Raw genomic sequence first — 21,732 nt, forward strand, 5'->3', positions numbered from 1 at the left:
AGTCAATTGGCATAATAAAATCTGTTAACAAAACATTCTGCATCCCACTTGGAAGAGTGGCATCTGGGGTCTTAAACGCTAGCAAGCAGCCATCTAAGATTCATGAATTGGTCTCAACCCACCTGGATCAAAGGAGAATGAAAAACACCAAGGACACAGGGCAATTACGAGCCCAAGAGAAAGAAAGGGCCGCATAAACCAGAGACTACAACAGCCTGAGACCAGAAGAACTAGATGGTGCCCAGCTACAACCAATGACTGCCCTGACAGGGAACACAACAGAGAACCCCTGAGGGAGCAGGACAGCAGTGGGATGCAGACCTCAAATTCTCATAAGACCAGACTTAATGGTCTGACTGAGACTGGAAGTACCCTGGTGGTTGTGGCCCCCAGACCTTCTGTTGCCCCAGGACAGGAACCATTCCCAAAGCCAGCTCTTCAGACACGGATTGGACTGGACAATGGGTTGGAAAGGGATGCTGGTGAGGAGTGAGCTTCTTGGATTACGTGGACACTTGAGACTATGTTGGCATCTCCTGCTTGGAGGGGAGATGAGAGGGTGGAGGGGGTTAGAAGCTGGCGAAATGGACACGAAAAGAGAGAGTAGAGGGAGTGAATGCCCCTCTCCTACCCTGCCCCCCCCCCCGTAACCACGAAAGAATTGGGAGTGTGTAGCAAGGTGTATAATGGGTTTTTGTGTGAAAGACTGACTTGATTTGTAAACTTTCACTTAAAGCACAATGAAAATTATTTAAAAAAAAAAAACTTCAATTTGCTTATGAAGAAAGACTTATTTCAAGCTTGGAACTGGAAAGGTCTCTCAAAGGTAGACACAGGCCCAGGCTACTTCTACTTTTCTATGCTAATGGTATTAAAAAGAAGAAGTAGCAAAACAGTTCAGAAGTTGTGGAATATATTCAATGTTTGCATTGAACAAATTAGAACTTTTAACAGTACCATATATAACATAATTGTGATGCTCATAAGATATTTATAGGATTAATAAATATATCAATTCATAACGCACAAAGTCCTGTTCAAGGGGTACAAGTGTAAGGATGCATGATGAAAGTCTTCTTTCAATTCCATCAGGGAATCTTTGCCTATACGTATCACCTTTTACGTATGTGAGGCCAGAGCCAACAGACCCATGGGCTCCCCCTCCCCGCAACACACACACACACACCTCTCTGCAGTAAAATCTAGGATTTTGTTCCCTTGCTCTGGTCTTTCTATGTTGAGGAAAGTATCTAGGCCAGCATAACAGAAATATAATGTAAGTCACATATGCAGCTTTTAAAGCCACGTTAGAAAAGTAAATATAAATAGTGAAATTAATTTTAATAATATATTTTATCTAACTCAGTATGTTCAAAATACACCTGTGCTTCACTTATTGACTATCTCATCATCTGATATTTTGCATTTACAACAATAGTAAAAAATCTACTATCTGACTGTTTTGCGCGTTAGTGACGTATGTCTGGCAGTAATGAGCGCCAAGGTGGGAGGTGAGAGTGTCGCTGGCTGTGATGGTTCAGGTTATGTCTCAACTTGGCTGGGCCATGATTCTCAGTGGTTTGGCAGCTATGTAATGATGTAATCTGGCAGTTATGTAATGATGTAGTCATCCTCCATTTTGTGATCTGATGTAGTCATCTTCCATTCATGCATAATGCTGATTTTTGCATAATGACCTGGTCTTTTGAACCTAACTATGTTGATAAGTTAGGAGTAACAAAAAAAAGCCAAATCCATTGCCGTGGAGTCAATTCCAACACATAGTGACCCTATAAGGCAGGGTAGAGCTACCCCATACACTGCCAACCTTTTGGTTAGGAGCTGAGCTCTTAACCACTTCACCACCAGGGCTCCAAGTTAGGAGTGGGTGTATGATAATTTCAACATATACACATTGTAAAACTTACTAATGAATACTTTATATTTTGTGTTGTACTGTCTTTGAAATGCCGTGTCTATTTGACACTCACAGCACATTTCACATCTCAGTTCAGACCAGCCACATTTCAAACACTCGGTGGCCAGTGGCTGACACTGAGTCCTTGTTATGTTCCAGCTTCAGTTCTAATTAAATGTATTAACCCAAACATTCCAGTAAGGTACACACTGTCATAGCCCTCATTTACAAAGAGAAATCGGAGGGAAAGAGTGAGAGGCATGTTGCCAGGGTCCCACAGCTGTAAATGGGAAGTGTGGATTTAAATTCAGGCAGGGTGGCTCACAGTCCTTGGTCCTAACTACCGTACTGCTCTCCAAGGCAGATCCTTCTCTCACCTCCTCAGATGGATCAGTTTAGTCTCTTTTCTTGCCTTCTTCCATTCCCTAATCTTCTCGTTTCATCCAATAGATTTCTTTCTCCTCACAGTTTTCTTAGGTTCCCCCATTTATTTCTTGGTCTGCTCATGGCATTCAGCATGAAAAATTTAAATGCTCCTAAACATGTATATTTGGAGATGTTGTAAAGGATTTGGGGCCCTGGGTGGTGCAAACAGTTAACACGCTCAGTTACTAACCAAAAGTTTGGAGGTTCGAGTCCACCCAGAGGAAGTAAGGCCTGTCGGTCTACTGAAAAGTCAGCCACTGGAAACCCTAGGGAGCACAGTGCTACTCTGACACACACATGGGGTTGCCATGAGTTGGAGCCAACTCAACGGCAACTGGTTAAAAAGAGACTAGAGTAACACACAGGCACCCTGAGATCGAAACTCAGTTTCAAACTCGTTTTGGTTGCTACTGAGATGACTGACCTACATGGAAGGAGATAATAAGGGTTATATCTTAAGTTCCAGGATTTTTCATTAAAAGCATACTCTTTCCTGTAAATAAGAACCAATATGACTGTGGAATGTCAGTGAGATAAATTATTGTATTTCAGTCTCTCTCGATGTCATATTTCTAAACTTCAAACCTTAGAATACTGGCTATTAGAACAAGTAAGGAAATACACACATATAGGTGCATACACACAAACACAAAGTAGACACTTTCAGTAAAACTTGTTTCTTATAATCTAGCTGAAGGAGCCCTGGTGGTGCTGTGGTAAAAGCGCTCAGCTGCTAACTAAAAGGTTGGAGGTTCGAACACACCAGCCACTCCGCAAGTGAAAGATGTGGTGATCTGCTTCCATAAAGATGACAGCCTTGGAAGTCCTATGGGGCAGTTCTGCTCTGTCCTGTAGGGTCGCTATGAGTCAGAGTCAACTTGACGTCAGTGGGTTTGCTTTTTGTTTGTTTGCTCATAATCTAGCTAATTGAGCAGATGGCATTTAAAATCGAATCTTCTTCTGGGAACAGCTGGCTTGATGCTGACACATCTTTTCCATCTCTCGGTACCACTTCTGTGGCTTGGGCTTCTGATACTGTAAGGTCAACCCCAAACGCAATTTATTTAAGATGCCGAAAGAGTCTCTAAAAAAGCCCCAGTCCCCTCAGTGCAAGGAGAGCAATGGATACAGAGTAGTAAAGTAAGTTCCCACTGTGAAATATTTGCAAATAAGTTTAAAGGTGGTAAAAGGAAAACAGTCTAGGAGCTATTGGTGGTGTTCTCTGTGGGCTGGCACATGCTTCTACTGCGAGCAAGCAAAGAGACTATGCATAAATTGTCGTTGTTCTGTGCCACCGAGTTGACTCTGGCTCATAGCGACCCTACAGGACAGAGTAGAACTTCCCGATCAGGTTTCCAAGGAGCAGCTGGTGGATTTGAACTGATGACCTTTTGGTTAGCAGCCTGAGCTGTTAACCACTTCACCACCAGGGCTTCCATACATAAATTATCACAAGAAAAATTTATAACTGGGCTTAAGAAGATCACTCTTGGGTCTGGAGACAGTGAAATTATGAAATTTCTTCTTTCAAGAAATTTTTAAGGAAAAGGGCGATCAGCCATACCCCATGCCTAATTTAAGTGAAATACTACATGAGGGTAGGGGGACCTACATTTTTGTCAGCAAAAGCACCGTTCTGTAAAGGTGGGCAAGCTTCTCATCCAGAGCGCCAGCCCAGGAGCCCCCACTGGGAACCATATGCTATGAGAAATTACAGTCCCATCAGCATAGATATAAATTTTACCGAACATTTCCCATGGTAAAGTGTTCTGTTCCCCTCACCTTTGTCTTCTGCAAAATATATAGCAGAATTTTTAGCAATCAGGAGGGAAGTAAGTTAAAAAAAAAAAAACCTAGGGCTAGAGAAATCTCTAGTCTTCAGAGTGTGAACTGAGAGAAAATACTTGCCTGCTTTAGAAAGGTCATATCCCTCAGCTGGTTTTCACCCACTTTAAAAACACACGTGTTAAATATTCCACTGGTTTTTCACATCACAATGCATGAGGCATCACATTCAATGTAAAACGTGTTTTGTTGTTAGGGACCTGCAGGTCTCAACCTGAGCTGCACTGAAGGCCTCAACTCAAATGACCCATTACTAAAGCCAAAAAACCAAACCCGTTGCTGTCAAGTCAATTCCAACTCATAGCGACCCTATAGGGCACAAAACCTGTTGCCATCGAGTCCATTCCAACTCATAGAGTCCATTTCGACTCCTAGCGACTGTCTTAGTTATCTAGTGCTGCTATAACAGAAATACCACAAGTGAATGGCTTTAACAGAGAGAAATTTATTCTCTCACAGTCTAGTAGGCTAGAAGTCCAAACTCAGGGTGTCAGCTCCAGAGGAAACCTTTCTCTGTCTGTTGGATCTGGTGGAAGGTCCTTGTCATCAATCTCCCCCTGAACTAGGAGCTTCTCAGTGCAGGGACCCTGGGTCCAAAGGATGCACTATGTTCCCGGTGCTTCTTTCTTGGTGGAATGAGGTCCTCATGTCACTCTGCTAATCCCATTTCATTAACATCACAGAGATAGGATTTACAATGCAGTGGAAAATCACATCAGATGGCAAAATGGTGGACAATCACACAACACTAGGAATCATGGCCTAGCCAAATTGATACACATATTTTGGGGGACATAATTCAATCCATTACAGTGACCCTATACAACAGAGTAGAACTGCCCCATAGGGTTTCCAAGGAGTGGCTGGTGGAGTCCAACTGCCAACCCTTTGGTTAGTAGCCAAGCTCTTAACCACGGAGCCACCAGGGCTCCAGGAGGGCAGAATTGCTCCTCAGATAAGAAGCAAATACTCATCGTGCCTTTGGACTGTGCGAGTGAGCTGAAGGTGCACTTTCATCTTAAAAACTAATTCAGAAAACGTTATTTGGAAATAATTCTAGTATTTACTTTGTTTATCTACTTACGTAACTAGCAAAACAAAGGCATACTTAAACACTTTACTATCTATTCAGAAAGCAAAATGACAATTTCTGAAACACTCCATTGAAAGAGGAGTGCGTAGCATTAGGGCTGTGTTTCTAGGCAGGTCCAGTCAGTGGTTTAGGATGAAGCAGAAGGCACAGAAGCTCCACTCAAGTGTGGAGGTGCTTTTTTTTCAACTTATTTTAATTTTTTCTTCAAATGTTTTATTGTGTTTTTGGAGAACGTTTACACAGTAAATTAGGTTCCCATTGAACAATTTCTATCCATATTGTTAGGGGACACTGGATACATTGTCCACATTGTCAACATTCTCATCATTTCCATTACAGTCGTTCTAGTTCCATTTATCTAGCTTCCCTGCCCCTCATCCCTTCCCCAAGCTTCTCAACTTTGCTTTAGGGTAAATGTTGACCATTTGGGTCATATAGATGATTTTTTTTTAAAGGAGCACAGCACTCATGGGTGATATTGCTTATTTTATGAGCCAATCTGTTATTCAGTTGAAAGGTGACCTACAGGAGTAGTTTCAGTCCAAAACTTGGTTTAAAAAAAAAATTTTTTTTTTAGATAATTTTTTTTACTTTGTTGTTGTTGAGAATATACACAGCAGAACATACACCAATTCAACAGCTTCTACATGTACCATTTAATGACATTGATTACATTCTTGGAGTTGTAAAACCATTCTCACCCTCCTTTTCTGAAGTGTTCCTCCCCCATAAACATAAATTCACTGTCCCCTAAAATTCCTATCTAATCTTCAAAGTTGTTGTCAATTTGAACTCCTATAGATAGTTCTGAAAAGAGCATAACGCTCAAGACACACATTTTTTACTAGGTAAGCTAAACTTGTTTGGTTTTAAGAAGACTTCATGGGATATTTTTGGTTTAAGGTTTAAAGATTATCTCAGCGCAACAGTTTCAGGGATTCATCCCATCTTCATGGCTCCAGGAAGTCTGGAGTTGACGAGAATGTGAAATTCTCTTCTGCATTTCCCCCCTTTTGATGAGAATTCTTCTATGGAATCTTTGATCAAAATGTTCAGTAATGATAACCAGGCACCATCCAGCTCTTCTGGTCTCGTGGCAAAGGAGGCAGTTGTTCATGGAGGCAATTTGCCACATATTCTGCATCCTCCTCCTATTCCTGACCCACCCTCTTCCTCTGTTGTTCCAGGTGAATAGAGACCAACTGTTGTCCCTTGGATGGCTGCTTGCAAGCTTTTAGGACCCCAGGCCCTACACAAGAGCTAGGAGGTAGAACAGAAGCACTAAACACATTAAGCCAGTTAACTGGGATGTTCCATGAGCCCATGACCCTAAACCTCCGAACCAAGGAACCAAATCTTGTAAGGGGTTTGTTTGTACAAAGGCAGCCTCAGCAGCTACTTTTTTTTTTTTTTTTTGTCTTTGTCTTTGTTGTAAATATGTCACACGACTTTTGCCAATTCATCTTTATACAGGTGTACAATTTTTTAACAGCAATTACAATAATCAACTGTGCAACCCTACCCCAATCAATGTGATATTTCCATCACTTTTAGCTCTCCCTCCCCCAAACCACCAACAAACTTTGTTCTCCATACATTTCCTTTTCTTCTCTTTTTATATAAGTGATAAAACCCAGTGCCGTCGAGTCAATTCCGACTCATAGCGACTCTATAGGACAGAGTAGAACTGCCCCGTAGAGTTTCCAAGGAGCACCTGTAGGATTTGAACTGCCGACCCTTTGGTTAGCAGCCATAGCACTTAACCACTACGCCACCAGGGTTTCCATATAAGTGATATCATACAATATTTGTTCTTTTGTGACTGACTTATTTCACTCAGCATAATGTCTTCCGGCTCCATCCATACTGTAGCGTGTATCAAGACTTCATTTCTCCCACTGGCTGAGTAGTATTCCATTGTATGTATGAACCACATTTTGTTTATCCATTCATCTGTGGATGGGCATTTAGTCTGTGTCCACCTTTTGGCTATTATGACTAGTGTTGCAATGAATACTGGGGTACAAGTCTCTGAGTCTCTGCTTTCAAATCTTTTGGGTATGTGCCTAGGAGTGGAATTGCTGGGTCATATGGTAATTCTATTTTTAGTTTTTTGAGAAACCACTACACTGTTTTCCACAATGGCTGTACCATTTTGCTTTCTTGCCTGCAATAGGAAAGGGTTCCAATTTCCTCACATCCTTGCCAACATTTGTTATTTTCTGTTTTTAAATTTGTTTTTTGTCTTAGCCATCCTAATGGGAGTGAAATGGTATTTCATTTTGGTTTTCATTTGTATCTCTCTGATGGCTAATGCGCATCTTTTCATGTGGTTGGTGGCCATTTGAATATCCTCTTTGGTGAAATGTCTATTCAAATATTTTCTCCATTTTATGATTGGGTTATTTATCTTTATGTTGTTGTCAAAGTTCTATATATATTTTGGCTATTAGATTCTTTTCAGATACATGGTTTCCGAAGATATTCTCCCCGTCAGTAGCTTGTCTTTTCACTTTTTTGGTAAAGCCTTTTTTTGATGAACAAAAGTTTTTTATTTTTATGAGGTTTCATTTATTCATTTTGTCTTTTGCTGTTTGTGCTTTTGTTATTATATTAGATAACCCATTGTTGAAAGTTAGGCCTGACAGCATTGCCCCTGCTTGTTTTTCTAAGAATTTTATGGGTTTAGTTGGCACATTTTAGGCCCTTAATCCATTTTGAATTTGTTTTTCTCTATGGTATGAGGAATGCGTCCTGTTTCACTTTTCTGCATGTGGAAATCCAATTTTCCCAGCACAATTTACGGAAGAGACTTCTTTCCCCATGAACGGACTTAGCACCCTTGTCAGAAATCAGTTGACCGTAGATGTGTGGGTGACTTATTTTATTTTAGCTCTGTTGTTCATTGTGTTTCCTTAACGCTAGGAAGCCTGTGTCTCTACAATCGGGGTCAGTATCTTTTACTCCCACCAACTCCCTTGCTCTGTTCTAACTTCACTTCCTACTATGAGGAGAAAATACAAGTCATCGAGCAGAAGCTCTTTCAATTTTCAGCCACCAAGCCTACCAGAGTACCTGCATGGACACCCAGCCTTTGGCCCTTATCACCTATGCTAAGGAAAGAGTGTTCATTCTGTCAAACAAAAGATATGGGTACAGCAAAGGAATTAGGGTAGGAAGAAAAATAACATCATGTTGCTCGTTTCCCAGGTATCAGGCTGAAAGCTATGAAAGCAGAATATTCAGGGGAAAAAAATATGGGGCAAAATACAAGGGAATTTTCTTTCATTATAGCCTAGCTGGTAGGAAACAAAAAGGAATATAATATTAAAATCAAAAGTACTTTGGAGTCCTGGTGGCACAGTGGCTAAGAGCTCAGCTGCTAACCAAAAGGTCGGCAGTTTGAATCCACCAGCTGCTCCTTGGAAACCCTATAGGGCAGTTCTACTCTGTCCTATAGGGTTGCTATGAGTACTGTACTTAAAAAAAACTAAAGGAGAATCAATCACGAATCAGTACCAGCAGAATGGGAAGGAAAGGGTACCGACAGCCATCGGGACACAGGAATATGAAGTTTTTTGGAACTGAAAGTAGCCACTCAAAGCGACTCTGCTCCAGCTGCTCTTCTTAATTCAGGCGACTTAAAATATAGCTGAAAGACTAGCGAGAGGTGAGAAGACAACACAGCCATAATTGGCTTTTGCATATTTGAACACCTTTGCATATTTAAAATAAAATAATGAGGCTATCTCACCTTCGCTATTTTAAACAAACAAGTGTTTGAATTAAACTGACTTTTGAAGCTAACACTTAATGGAAGCCGGCTCCTGGGCTCAAGCTTAGCACTTTGGATTAAAAAGAAAGTTAACACTGTAAGAACTGCTTAAACAGCTACAACTTAGATTGTTGTTGTTAGTTGCTGTACCAACGGCTCGGAGTCGTGGCAACCTTACGTAAAACGGAACAAAGCAGTGCTGGCCCTGGGCCATTTTCATGATCAGGGGTATGTTTGAGTCCATTGCTGTGGCTAGGCTTAGGCCAGCTTTGTAAAAAGTTACAAATTAAGGAAGTGAGACTGTATCAATCGTTGAGATCTTTTAAACCAGAATGAATATGTAGAAGAATCAGGACAAAGATGGACTAAAAAAAAATTGTACTTAGTAAAACTGGGAAAATAAAAGAAACAGTTTCGATGTTGAAGGACCTGAAAACACTAAAGACTGAATGATAATTGATACAAAAATAAACAGCAGGAGGCAAATTAGAGGGATGGGAAGAGAAAGTACATGGGAAAAATGGAACTCTCAGAGAAGTAGATTCAATTCCAATAAGGATATACAATTTTCTAATTAAAAGACCCCTACTTTTCTCAGGGAGTTTCCATTTGGGTCACAATCTTATTTTAATCTGAGTTATTCTTTACTAAGAATTAAAGGGTGTATTGAATTCGGCCACATGATTTTTGATTGGAATCTTTTAGTCTGTGACCAAATTCTAACCCAACTTTTTTATATGAGACCCAAAAAGTCTCTCCAAATTCCTTAGTAATTTGACTTTACCTTTATCCCAAAACCATAATATAAACCAGTTGCCTAGATTCCAGCTCTAACTTCATGTGTGTTAGAGTACCACTGTGTGCCAAAAGGCTTTCAATGGCTGATTTTTTTCAGAAGTAGATTGCCAGGCCTTTCTTCCAAGGTGCCTGTGGGTAGACTCAAACTGCCAGCCTTTGGGTTAGCAGTCAAGCATGTTAACCTTTTGCACCACCCGGGAACCCCTATCCTTGTCCCAGGAATCTTAGTTGAGTAAAGAGACAATCTCAAGAGCTTTGAAAATATCTCCTCCATAGGCCTTGACTTAAATGGACTCCCAAGTATTTCTTCTTTTGTAAAGTTCTTGTTTGCTCCACAGGATCTTGTAGTTAGCTCAGGCTATAAGGAAGGAGCCCTGGTGGCACAGTGGTTAAAGCTGAAAATAGTGACTGGTGTTGGTGAGCAGCCAGAATTCTAGAATTCAAAATATACTTCCCTCACTGACCCCACACAAACACACACACATACACACTCACACACATACACACACACTCACATATAAACACACACACACTCACACACATACACACACTCACACACACACACTCACACACACACACTCATACACACACACACTCACACACAACGCTCACCCACCCCTATTCCGATATACCCAAAGACGGGTGAAGGTGTGAGCCTTTTGTAAAAGATCCTTGGGTGTTTCTGATTAAGTCACTTCCAGCCCCAGCTGGGAGCCACTGTTTTGGTACCTGGCCTTCACTTTGCCTTTTCCATGTCCACTCAGGTTCAAAACCGTGGTTTCAAGGTTATACATAACCTGTGCTGTGTGCTAATTTTTGCTTTGCCTTTAATGCTAAGTTGCTGGGGTTCTAATTCACTTTCCCACACATATTAAAGCAATATGTTTTATGTAAACTGGCATTTCTTAATCCCAATGTTTCAAAATGCTGATTACGGCTCTATAATCCTCTCAGGTGACAGCCTGAAGTCAATTAATGACTATGGTTTCCTTTTTTTTTTTTTTTAACAAAAGGCAGTCAGGTCTCTGGCCACATCTAATACCTAACTCCCAAATCTGCATCTTTAAGAGAAAAGTACACGTTTTAAAAAGCAGAGGGAACACAGTGATTTTCCTCCCGTGAGACTCTCCCCAAGAGATCCGGGTGCTCCCTGCCCTCAGGGCAGCACCCCTCAGGCCACTGCGTCTACTCCTCCAGCCACTCAGCACTCTCCCAGTTCTCTGGGCTATTCCGAAATCCCATTAATCCGGCGAGAGCATATTTATTACCCAGAACACACATTAATCAGTGACGCTGAGTTGCTGGCTCACCATTCTCCCTGCCTTCTCTGCCACATGAACCTAATGTACATCTTCCCAGAACTTCTGTTCCAATTATAGCGCACCCTCTAAAAAGTTCAACTGCTTTCCTGGCTTACGACGCGGTTCTTTTCAACACGCCAAGACAAAAAGCCTTCACCAGCTGCTTTGAAAGGGGAGCAAAGAAAAGTCAAAACTGTCCGATTTTGACAGTTCCTGGTATTATTCCCATAAAATGAACTTTAGCTCTTAGCTAAAGGAAACTTAGGACCCAAGCAAATCTCTTGAAGCTTATAATCAAAACCCTTGTCTTGAATTAAAAGCATTAGGCAAGTAACCACCAGCACATATCCTATTTGTTTTACTAACGCCATATATGTGAGGCTTACCATGCCTATCACTTTTACATAAAGAATGTCTTTTCACTGTGTTCTCCCAATAAACTTAGATGTGCTTTTATTGCTTAAGCAAAAGAACACCACAATTCACACAAACATATAGACAGGAAACACTCCTGTAGAAGCAAACCAAAACCAAACCGTGGCTGTCAAGTCGATTCCGACTCACAGCAACCCTATAGAAGAGTAGAACTGTTTCATAGTACTTCCAAGGAGCGGCTGGTAGATCCCAACTGCCACTGACCGCTTGGTTAGCAGCCAAGTTCTTAACCACTGTGCCCCCAGGGCTCCTCAGAAGTGAACCAAACCCAAACCCATTGCCATCAAGTCAATTCCAACTCGTAGCAACCCTATAGGACAGAGTAGAACTGCCCCATAGGGTTTCCAAGGAGCACCTGGTGGATTTGAACTGCCGACCTTTTGGTGAGCAGCTGTAGCTCTTAACCACTGTGCCACCAGGGTTTCCTAGAACTGAACGGTACACTATAAATCTGAATATCTCAAGATGAGGGATATAACAAGATAGTACCAGAGAGAACATATTTTTCAAATCAAGAAACATTCTTCCCACAACTCTTAAAGAGATTTTGTTTAGGAGACTCAACATATCCATACCCTGAATGTTCACTGCTACGAACAAAATTATAATTGTATCAGCCTTAAAAACCCACTGTGGTCAAGTCGATTCTGACTCATAGCAACCCTATAGGACAGAGTAGAACTGCCCTATAGGGTTTCCAAGGAGCACCTGGTAGATTCGAACTGCCGACCTTTTGGTTAGCAGCCAAGCTCTTAACCACTGTGCCACCAGGGCCCCAGATATCAAGGAAACATATATTACTATTAAAAAAGCAACAGGCACCAAACCTCAAAAGAGTCAAGATGGTGGTGGTGATAAGGAGGGAATGCACTAGAACTGTTAGATAACCATGTTTTCCACACAAAACAATATGTCAGTTTAAAAATATATATATATGTCAGTTTTTTTTTTTTTTTTTTTTTAGGCCTCATTCAAGATGGCGCCACTACTACAGTATTGTTGTTCCTGTTAGCTGCTGTCAAGTCCATTCCAACTCATGGCGACCCCATATGTGCAGAGCAGAACTGCTCCATAGGGTTTTCAATGGCTGCCACCTTTTGGAAGCAGGTCGCCAGACCTTACTTCCAAGTTCCCCCTGGTTAAGTTCTAATACCAGCCTTTAGGTTAGTAGTCCAGCGCTTAACCTTTTGTGCCATCCGGGCTTCCTACCATAGTATTACTCGTTGCCTTGGAGTCAATTCTGACTCATAGCGACCCTATAGGACAGAGTAGAACTGCCCCATAGGGTTTCCAAGGACATAATTGTAAGGTGATTTCACCCAGAAGGAAAATGAACTCCAACTCCCAGCGAGAACAAGTGAACACTAAGATTAATGAAACTCACCCATCTATTAGATAACTCAGAGAGAGAACCTAAATGACAAGGAACCGTATTCTCAGGTCTTGGTCTCCTCTAAGGACTGGGATAACATAAGTCACTATCGCTCTTAAGCATCACCTGTGGATTTCTCAGGCGCGCCGAGCCCCCTCCCTACCTGGCCTCGTGAGGCGTATCAGAGAGACGTACACGTCATGGCAGTCTCTCTCCTGTGGTATGACCAGCTGTACTATCTGGAAGTCCTTGCAGCGGATGAGCAGAGGGCATCCGGTAGCCGTTGTTGCCTGCTTTTCAATCGTAGAAATCTGACTGTGAAGAATCTAGACACAAAAGTTAACAATGATAAACTGAGCACGAATAACTGGAAAATACAACAAGGAGCATCACAGACCTCCAAGCCACACAAACAGACAAGAAACACTCCCTACCCCTCAGCACCTGCATTCAGATGGCAAGAAACAAGATGCTTTGTGTAAAAATCAACTGTCTGAATGTATCCTTCATCTTCCAATCCCAGGCTCTCTGATACACAGGCTAATTATGGAAAAGAAAACCATTCAGCATATATTTTTGTATACATCCAGGTAAGGGAACTTTTGGGGAGTTGAATGTTGAACACACTTAATAAAAATAGCTAAAATTAAATAAGGTCATGAGAAACCAGTAAAATAAACTTTGCAATCAACGAAGGTTAGAGATGACTCCTCCGGGAGAGGCCACCATGCTTCTCAATTCCTCATGGGCTGCTCAAGTTCAGTAGCAATTTGGGATTGTTGTTTTCTAAGCTGTTGGTGGTCTGGCAGGTTGCAGAAGAGGTTTATTTTAAAAGAAATCATGCCGATGCACATCTCCCTCGCGTTTCAGGCAGGTCTCGCGCAGTCCTCAATGGCAGCACTTCGTTCTTTCAACTTTCTCCCACTGGGTAGTGCCTAAAGAGCCCTGGTGGCACAGTGGTTAAGAGCCCAGGCTGCTCCCTGGAAGTCCTATGGGGCAGTTCTACTCTGTCCTATAGGGTCGCTAGGAGTCGGAATCAACCCCATGGCAACAGGTTTGAGTTTTGGTTTATGTAGTGCCTAAGGAGCCCTGGTGGCACAGTGGTTAAGGGCTCAGCTGCTAACCAGAAGGTCAGCAGTTCAAACCCACCAGGCGCTCTTCAGGATAAAGACCTGAAGATCTGCTCCTGTAAAGATTACAGCCTAGGGCCCTATGAGGCAGTTCCGCCCTGTCCCATAGGGTTGCTGTGAGTCAGAATCAACTCGACAGCAATGGGTATGCAGTGGCTGCCACCTCCTGCTAAAAATGTAAACAATGTTCACGAGATATGGAAAGGTGAAAATCTACCGTTTGGGGATTCTGGTTCCGGTCATAATGTCATGATTGGTTTGCTAGATAAAGTAAGCCATATGTAATGGTCTCGTTATTAGTATCCAGACATATGCCCATTGGACTCTTCCTTAGCTTTTCTTTTTTTCCTCTACCAGAGAAATGGAGAGAACATAATAAAATGACTAAATGGCCTTCACTACAGGAGCCAATGAATTATCAGTTCTAAAGTGTATGGCAAAAAATACAACATAACCCAAAAGAATTGAAAGCAGAAAGACAAAGACACATGTACACCAATTTTCACTGTAGCACTACTCAAAATAACCAAAAGGTGGAAACAGCCCAATGGCCATCAACAGATGAATGGGTGAAAAAGGACTTACGTAGCTGCTTTCTGTAGCATTGTGATATTACTGGAGCTCCACTTGGTAGCTGGGACATGAAGCATTTAGTTCTTCTGGCTCTTTTTAGAGCTCTCTTGGATATTTGTTTCCCCTCTGCCCCAGAATCTATGTTGTAAAACCTAACCTCTGTACCTGTGGATGTCATCCCACTTGAGAATAGGGTTTTGTTATGTTAATGAGGCCATAGCAGTGTAGGGTGTGTTTTAAGCCAACTATCACCTTCGAGATACAGAAGAGCAGAAGAAAGGAAGCACAAATGGGGGAAGACAGATGCCATGCCACAGGGAGATGGCCAAGGAACAGGAGAGCAGGAGCTGAAAAGAGACAAGCAACTTCCCCCAGAGCCAACAGAGAAAGAAAGCCTTCCCCTAGAGCCAGTGCCCTGAATTGGGACCTCTAGCCTCTTAAACTGTGGGAAAATAAACCTCTGTTTGTTAAAGGCTCCCCTCCCCTCCCCCGCTGTGGTATTTCTGTTATTGTAACACATATGGCATGAGTAGATTAGTGGGCAGAAAAAGACAAAGCTCACATCCCAGAACCAGTCTGCAATCCGAAACACCCAGAGCTCACCTGTTTCACTGTGAGGACAAAGAAAAACAGCGAAGGATCAAAACATTTCATTTCAAATGTAAGAAAAAACATGTAAGCCAAAAATAAGGAAAACATACCCACGTTTCTTTTCTTGTGTCAGGTGTGTTTTCCACGAATATGACATGAGTAGCTGTCAAATACAAAGTCCCTAGGACCGCTTTTTTAGAAGATGCTCGGTCTACCAGGCGGACGTTTTCAACCTAGAGAGATCAGTTTGATGGAAAGAGTTATAAAAATGCAGAAGAGCTGTTCACAAACATAAATAAACAGCTAGGAGATAATCTCCTGTTGACTTCAAAATATACCCCAATAATAAAAACCAAAACTTATCCCCTTAAAACTAGTCAGATCTCAGAATCTGCTTCTGTGTATCGAAAGCTTAAAATTCACCAATTACTGAAAAATGCCATTAAATGTACCGCAAAAGATTTATAGAATTTGTCCTTTAAGAATAACCTGTCTGAGTTTTAAATGTTGTTGTGCGCTCTCGAATCGATTCTGACTTATAGCGACCCCATATGACAGAGCAGAACTGGCCCAAAGGGCTTCCTAGTGGCGTAGTGATTAAGAACTACTGCTACTAACCAAAAGGTCAGCAGTTCAAATCCACCAGGTGCTCCTTGGAAACCCTACAGGGCAGTTCCGCCCTGTCCTTTAGAGTCATTATGAGTTGGAATCAACTTGACAGCAACAGGTTTCTTTTTTTAAAAAAGATCTTTATAGGTCTTTTCTTCTGCAGAGCAGCTGCTGGGATCAAGCCTCAGACCTTTCGTTTAGTAGCTGAGGGCTTAACCATTGTGCCACCAGGGCTCCTTGGGTTTTAAATAGGTCACCATTTCCATTTCATTGTAATTATATAAAATTTATAATTTAAGGCAGAAAGTTTATGCATCAAAGTTCTAAGTTTACACAGTGACTATATATGTGTTCTATGAGAAAGGGAAAAAACGTAGCTTTTTCTACATGTTTCTCAATAGCAGAAATGGCCTCCAAGCTATCTGCTTCTATATCAACTAGTTCTGTTGTTAGTTGCGTTTGAGTCGATGGTAACTCCCAGCGTCCCCGTGTGTGCAGGGTTGAACTGCTCCACAGGGTTTTTAAGGCTGTGACTTTGAAAAGCAGATTGCCAGGGCTGCCTTTTGAGGTACCTCTGGGTGGGTTGGAACCACCAACTTTCAGATACTAGTTGAGCACCTAACCATTTGTACCACCCAGAGACCTTATATCAACTAGTAGGAAATACAAACATATAGGTGGGAGAAAAAGGTACCTAAGAAATGTTCTGCGTGGTTACAAGGAAAACCCACCAAACGAAGACCTGTGTATTCATTTCTAATGGAAATCCATTTAGAATAACTCGTAACAAAATCTCCCTAATCAACTGAGTTCTTACCACTCAGCTAAAGTTTAAGCTGTTCAAACAGAAACAACTTTCTAGAAACAATTTTTTAATCAAGCATACACTCCTTACACGCACAGCAGTCCCAAGAACGTGTGCACTGAGATTATTCCAATATGAAATGTAATGGAAACAGCAAGACGACGTCCACAGAGCAAGTGAAAAATGAAGCAATGACGTGGTGGCAAAGCAGACCACTGTAACCACCAGATGGACATCCCTGGGATGACCAGCGGGCTTAGCAATGCTGCCACTGCCACGCATCAGGCAGACACTGGCTCAACCCTCCTGCCTCAAGTCAGGATGGTTATGTGCATCCATGAGGCAGTTTAGGGGCTAGTGAATCGAATTTGCTCCATGCTTCAGTCTAATATACAAGTCGTGGTCCTGGTATAGTTTGGGAGAGCCACCGGCTCCTCATCTGCTCCCAGGATGGCCCAAGGGAATGCCAGACTAACGAACGTTCCTTAGGCAGCCAAGAGCAAACAGCACTTAAGAAGTCCAGGAGTCTCAGTCTCCTCTTACAACCAGGAATAACTCTTGAGGGTCCCATCCCACTTCTTCCCAATTGCCCTTGATTTTTCTGGGATCTACTGAGGTAAATAAAGAATTTCATATTTTAAATATTTTTTCAGCCACAGAATTTACTCTGGGGTGGTTGTGAAATTCCTGTGGCCTTCTCAAAGTCCATGTACGTAAAAATGTTCATTTCCCAGTACTGCCCCTAATCTACCAGCTCTCAAACCAAGGCAAAGACAGAAGACATGGTGTGAAATCATGTGTTTGTGATTTGCTGAAAGGAACAGAGAATTTCTGAAAGTGAATAACCTAATTTAGGGCAGAGAACCTTAAGCTGGGAAATAGTTTCCAGAAATTAAAACTAGACTAGTAAAATAAGTTATCAGGGGGAAAAAAACAGGTTTAGAAGTCTAAAACTTACAATGAATGTAATGTTACTGTGATCAAAATAGTGAAAAATATTATGTTGTTGTTGTTAGGTGCTGTCCAGTTGGTTCCTACTCATAGCAACACCATACACAACAGAAAGAAATACTGCCCAGTCCTGCACCATCCTCACAATCATTGTTGTGCCTGAGCCCACTGTGTCAACCCATCACATTGAAGGTCTTCTTTTTTCCTGATCTTCTACTTTACCAAGCATGATGTCCTTCTCCAGAGACTGATCCCTCCTGATAACATGCACAAAGCACGTGAGACGATGTCTCGAAATCCTCGCTTCTAAGGCGCATTCTGGTTGTGCTTCTTTCAAGACAGATTTGTTTGTTCTTCCGGCAGCCCATGGTATATTCAGTATTCTTTGCCAACACTATAATTCAAAGGCATCAATTCTTCTTCTCTCTTCCTTATTCATTGTCCAACTTTCGAATGCTTATGAGGCAATTAAAAATACCATGGTTTGGGTCAGGTGCACCTTAGTCCTCAAAATGACATCTTTGCTTTTTTCTTTTTTTCTTTTTTAACTTTAAAGAGATCTTTTGCCGCAAATTTGCCCAATGCAATACACTGTTTGATTTCTTGACTGCTGCTTCTGTGGGCATTGATCATGGATCCAAGTAAAATGACATCCTGGACAACTTCAATATTTTCTCTATCATAATATTGCTTATTGGCCCAGTTGTGACAATTCTTGTTTTCTTTATGTTGAGGCGTAAATCCATACAGAAGACTTCGATCTTCTTCAGTAAGTGCTTCAAGTCCTCTTCACTGTCAGCAAGCAAGGTTGTGTCATCCGATAACGCAGGTTGCTAATGAGTCTTCCTCGAATCCTGATACCATGTTCTTCTTCATATAGCCCATCTTCTCAGATTATTTTCTCAGCATACAGATTGAGTAAGTATGGTGAAAGGATACAACCCTAGCACACACTTTTTCTGATTTTAAACCACACGTTATCCCCTTGTTCTGTTCAAACCACTGCCTCTTGATCTATGTACGGGTTTCTCACGAACACAATTAAATGTTCTGGAATTCCCATTCCTTGTAATGTTATCCATAATTTATTACAATCCGCACAGTCGAATGCCTTTGCATAGTCAATAAAACACAGGTAAACATCTTTCTGGTATTCTCTGCTTTCAGCCAGGATCCATCTGACATCAGCAATGATATCCCTGGTTCCATGTCCTCTTCTGAATCCAGCTTGAATTTCTGGCAGTTTCCTATTGATGTACTGCTACAACTGTTTTTGAATTATTATATAAATGATATATTTCAACAAATATAATCTCATAAGCTGAAAGTTACCCCAAAATGAGTGATACTCAAAGAAATTTGAGAACTATATATATGGAGAACAAAAATTTAACCATATTAAGTGATAGACTGGAAGGGCAAGAGAATCATGTTATGAGATGAGGTAGATAAAAACAACATGGGCTGTAATTCTATTACATTCTTAATTAGAAAAAGAGCAGATGTCAGTATTATCAGATATCTTTCTAGTGTTTTCTACCCTATATATACATTTTTAAACTAAAAATGGGATATAGAGTTGGGGAATCATGCTGTTTAAAAGCTACTGGGATTTTTATACCATTTAAAATATTTTGTAAGCACTCTTCCATGTAATGAAGTAGACTCCTAAAAATACTATGGCTGGAAAAAATAATAATAAAGATATTATGGCTGCAACATAATTTACTACATGTTAATATTGTTTCTAATTTTCATTATTATTAACAATTCTGTAATGGGAATCCCTGAGGCTAATGTTTGCACACAGCTGTAATTATTTTCTTAGGACTAATTTCTAGAAATAGAATTTAATGTTATCCATTGGAAAGGCATTGCTAAGCCAAGCCCTTGGAACTCTGAATCAATGTTCAATCTACAAATTGTGTACGTCCAGGTCTTCCTACTCTTCCCAACGCTGGATAGTCTTTTTATTGTTTGACTTTTTGACCAAATGAGAAATAAAATTTGGTTCAGTTTTTATAAGTATTTCTTTTGTTACTCATACGCTACACAGTGTTTCACATGCTTACCAATCATGTGTGTCTCTTTTGTCAAGGGTCTTCAAACACTGTTTTATTTTCCTACTGGGTAACTGGCTATCGCTACTTATAAGAACTCTTTATATAGTGAGGATTGTGGCCTATTGCTTAATTTTTGTATGCGTGTTTTATACCTGCTCTTTTACCAATCTTTTTTATTGGTTCTAAACTCAACGGCACTGGGTTTTGGGTAATGATTTTTTTCAGTTAAGACTCTTGGATGTTCTGAGTAGACAGGACAGGAATGCTGCCTCTTTCTTTCTAGTATTTACAGATTTTTTCTCCCTTGTTTAACAGCATTAACTAGATAAACCTTGTTGAATAGAATTAACCTTCAGAGTAACAGTACATAGCAGACACCTTGTATTTTTTTGCTTGCTTGCTTGTTCAATAACAGCTTTATTGAGATATCACCGGCATACCACACAATTCACCCATTTAAAGTATATAATTCAATGGTTTTTAGCATATTCATTCACAGCAATATTATCATTGTGCAACCAGCACCAAAATCAGTTTTAGAATGTTCTAAAATTTTTTTTCATCATCCCAAAAGAAATTCTGTGCCTATTAGCAGTCACTCCCTAAGTTTTCCCCAGGCAGGTGTCAGTCTGCTTTCTGTCTCTGTGGATTTAACTACTCTGGACACTTCACATAAATGGAGCAATGTAATATGTTGTACTCGCGACTGGTTTCTTTCACTTGGCATGATGTTTTCAATCCAAGTTCATCCATTTGTAGCATGCATCATTTCTTATTTTTATTGTGGCTGAAATATGTGTATATATACGTATATATATATATATATAAAGCATTTGTCATTTCAAACATTTTTATGTGGACAATTCAGTGACATTATGTTCACTGTGTTGTGCGACCATCACAACTATTTGCAATGCTTCCATCACTCTTAACAGAAACCCAGTGCCACTTAAACAGTAACTCTTCCTTTTCCCCTTCCACCCTCCTAGTAACCACGAATCGACTTTGGTCTCTATGCATTTGTCTATTCTAGAGATTTCAGACAAGCAGGATTATGCAGTATTTGTCTTTTGCGTCTGATTTATTTCACTCAACGTACAGTTTTCGATATTCAGCCACGTTGTAGCATGTATCAGAACTTCGTTTCTCTTGACCTCTGAGTAATACTCCATTATGTGTGCATACCACATTTTGTTTATCCACTCACCTGCTGATGGACATTTGGGTTGTTACTACCTTTTGGGTATTGTGAATAGTGCTCCAATGAACATTGGTGTAAAAGTATTTGAATCTCTGCTTTCAAGACTTGTAGGTATATACCTAAGAGTCACATTGCTGGGTCACATAGTAATTCTATGTTTAAGTTTTGGAGGAAATACCAAAATGTCTTTTACACCAGCAGTACCATTTTACAACCCATTTCTTTTTATTGCTGAACATTCTATTGTATAAATACATCACATTTTGTTTATTCATTCATCAGTTAATGGGCATTTGGCTGTTATGAACAATGTTCTATCAACATTCACGTACAAGTGTTTGTGTGAACATTTGTTCTCATTTCTCTTGGCTACATAGGGTACATCCCAGGAGTGGATCTGTTCAGTCTTATGGTCCACCACACTACCCACTGCCATCGAGTCAATTCCAACTCACAGCAACCCAATAGGACAGAGTAGAACTGCCCCATAGGGTTTCCAAGGAGCGCCTAGGGGATTCCAACTGCCAACCTTTTCGTCAGCACCCACAGCTTTTAACCAGGTTTTCCTGGTCTTATGGTAACTCTATGTTTAACCTTGTGAGAGACTGCCAGGCTGTTTTCCGACGTGGCTGCACCGTTTTACAATCACAGCAGCAATGCGTTAGGGCTCCGATTTCTCCACATTCTCACCACACTTGTTATCATCTCTTTTTTATGACAATCGTCCTAGTAGGTGGGACACGGTATCTCATTATGGTTTTTATGTCCATTTACCTGATGACTAAAGATGTTGAGCATCTTTTCATGGGCACCTGTGTTTTCAATGGGAACACTTATTGATGTTGA

At 40.9% G+C, this 21,732-nt stretch overlaps 1 protein-coding gene across 4 annotated transcripts in view; it reads right to left on the minus strand.

The window, feature by feature from the left end:
* MTMR7 (myotubularin related protein 7) overlaps nucleotides 1-21,732 on the minus strand; it is a 115,550-nt gene that overhangs the window by 57,235 nt on the left and 36,583 nt on the right. Inside the window, exons 2-3 of one of the 4 annotated variants that reach the window (XM_049866936.1) lie at nucleotides 15,368-15,490; nucleotides 13,127-13,289 (exon numbers count right to left, since the gene is read on the minus strand). In XM_049866936.1, coding sequence (XP_049722893.1) covers nucleotides 13,127-13,289; nucleotides 15,368-15,490 — 286 coding nt within the window. Of the gene's footprint in view, nucleotides 1-13,126; nucleotides 13,290-13,407; nucleotides 14,283-15,367; nucleotides 15,491-21,732 lie in introns of those variants that run through there. The other 3 variants (XM_049866938.1, XM_049866941.1, XM_049866940.1) reach the window with 3 other exon arrangements.

The sequence above is a fragment of the Elephas maximus genome, chromosome 22 (genome assembly GCF_024166365.1).
Source record: "Elephas maximus indicus isolate mEleMax1 chromosome 22, mEleMax1 primary haplotype, whole genome shotgun sequence".
Taxonomy (NCBI): domain Eukaryota; kingdom Metazoa; phylum Chordata; class Mammalia; order Proboscidea; family Elephantidae; genus Elephas; species Elephas maximus.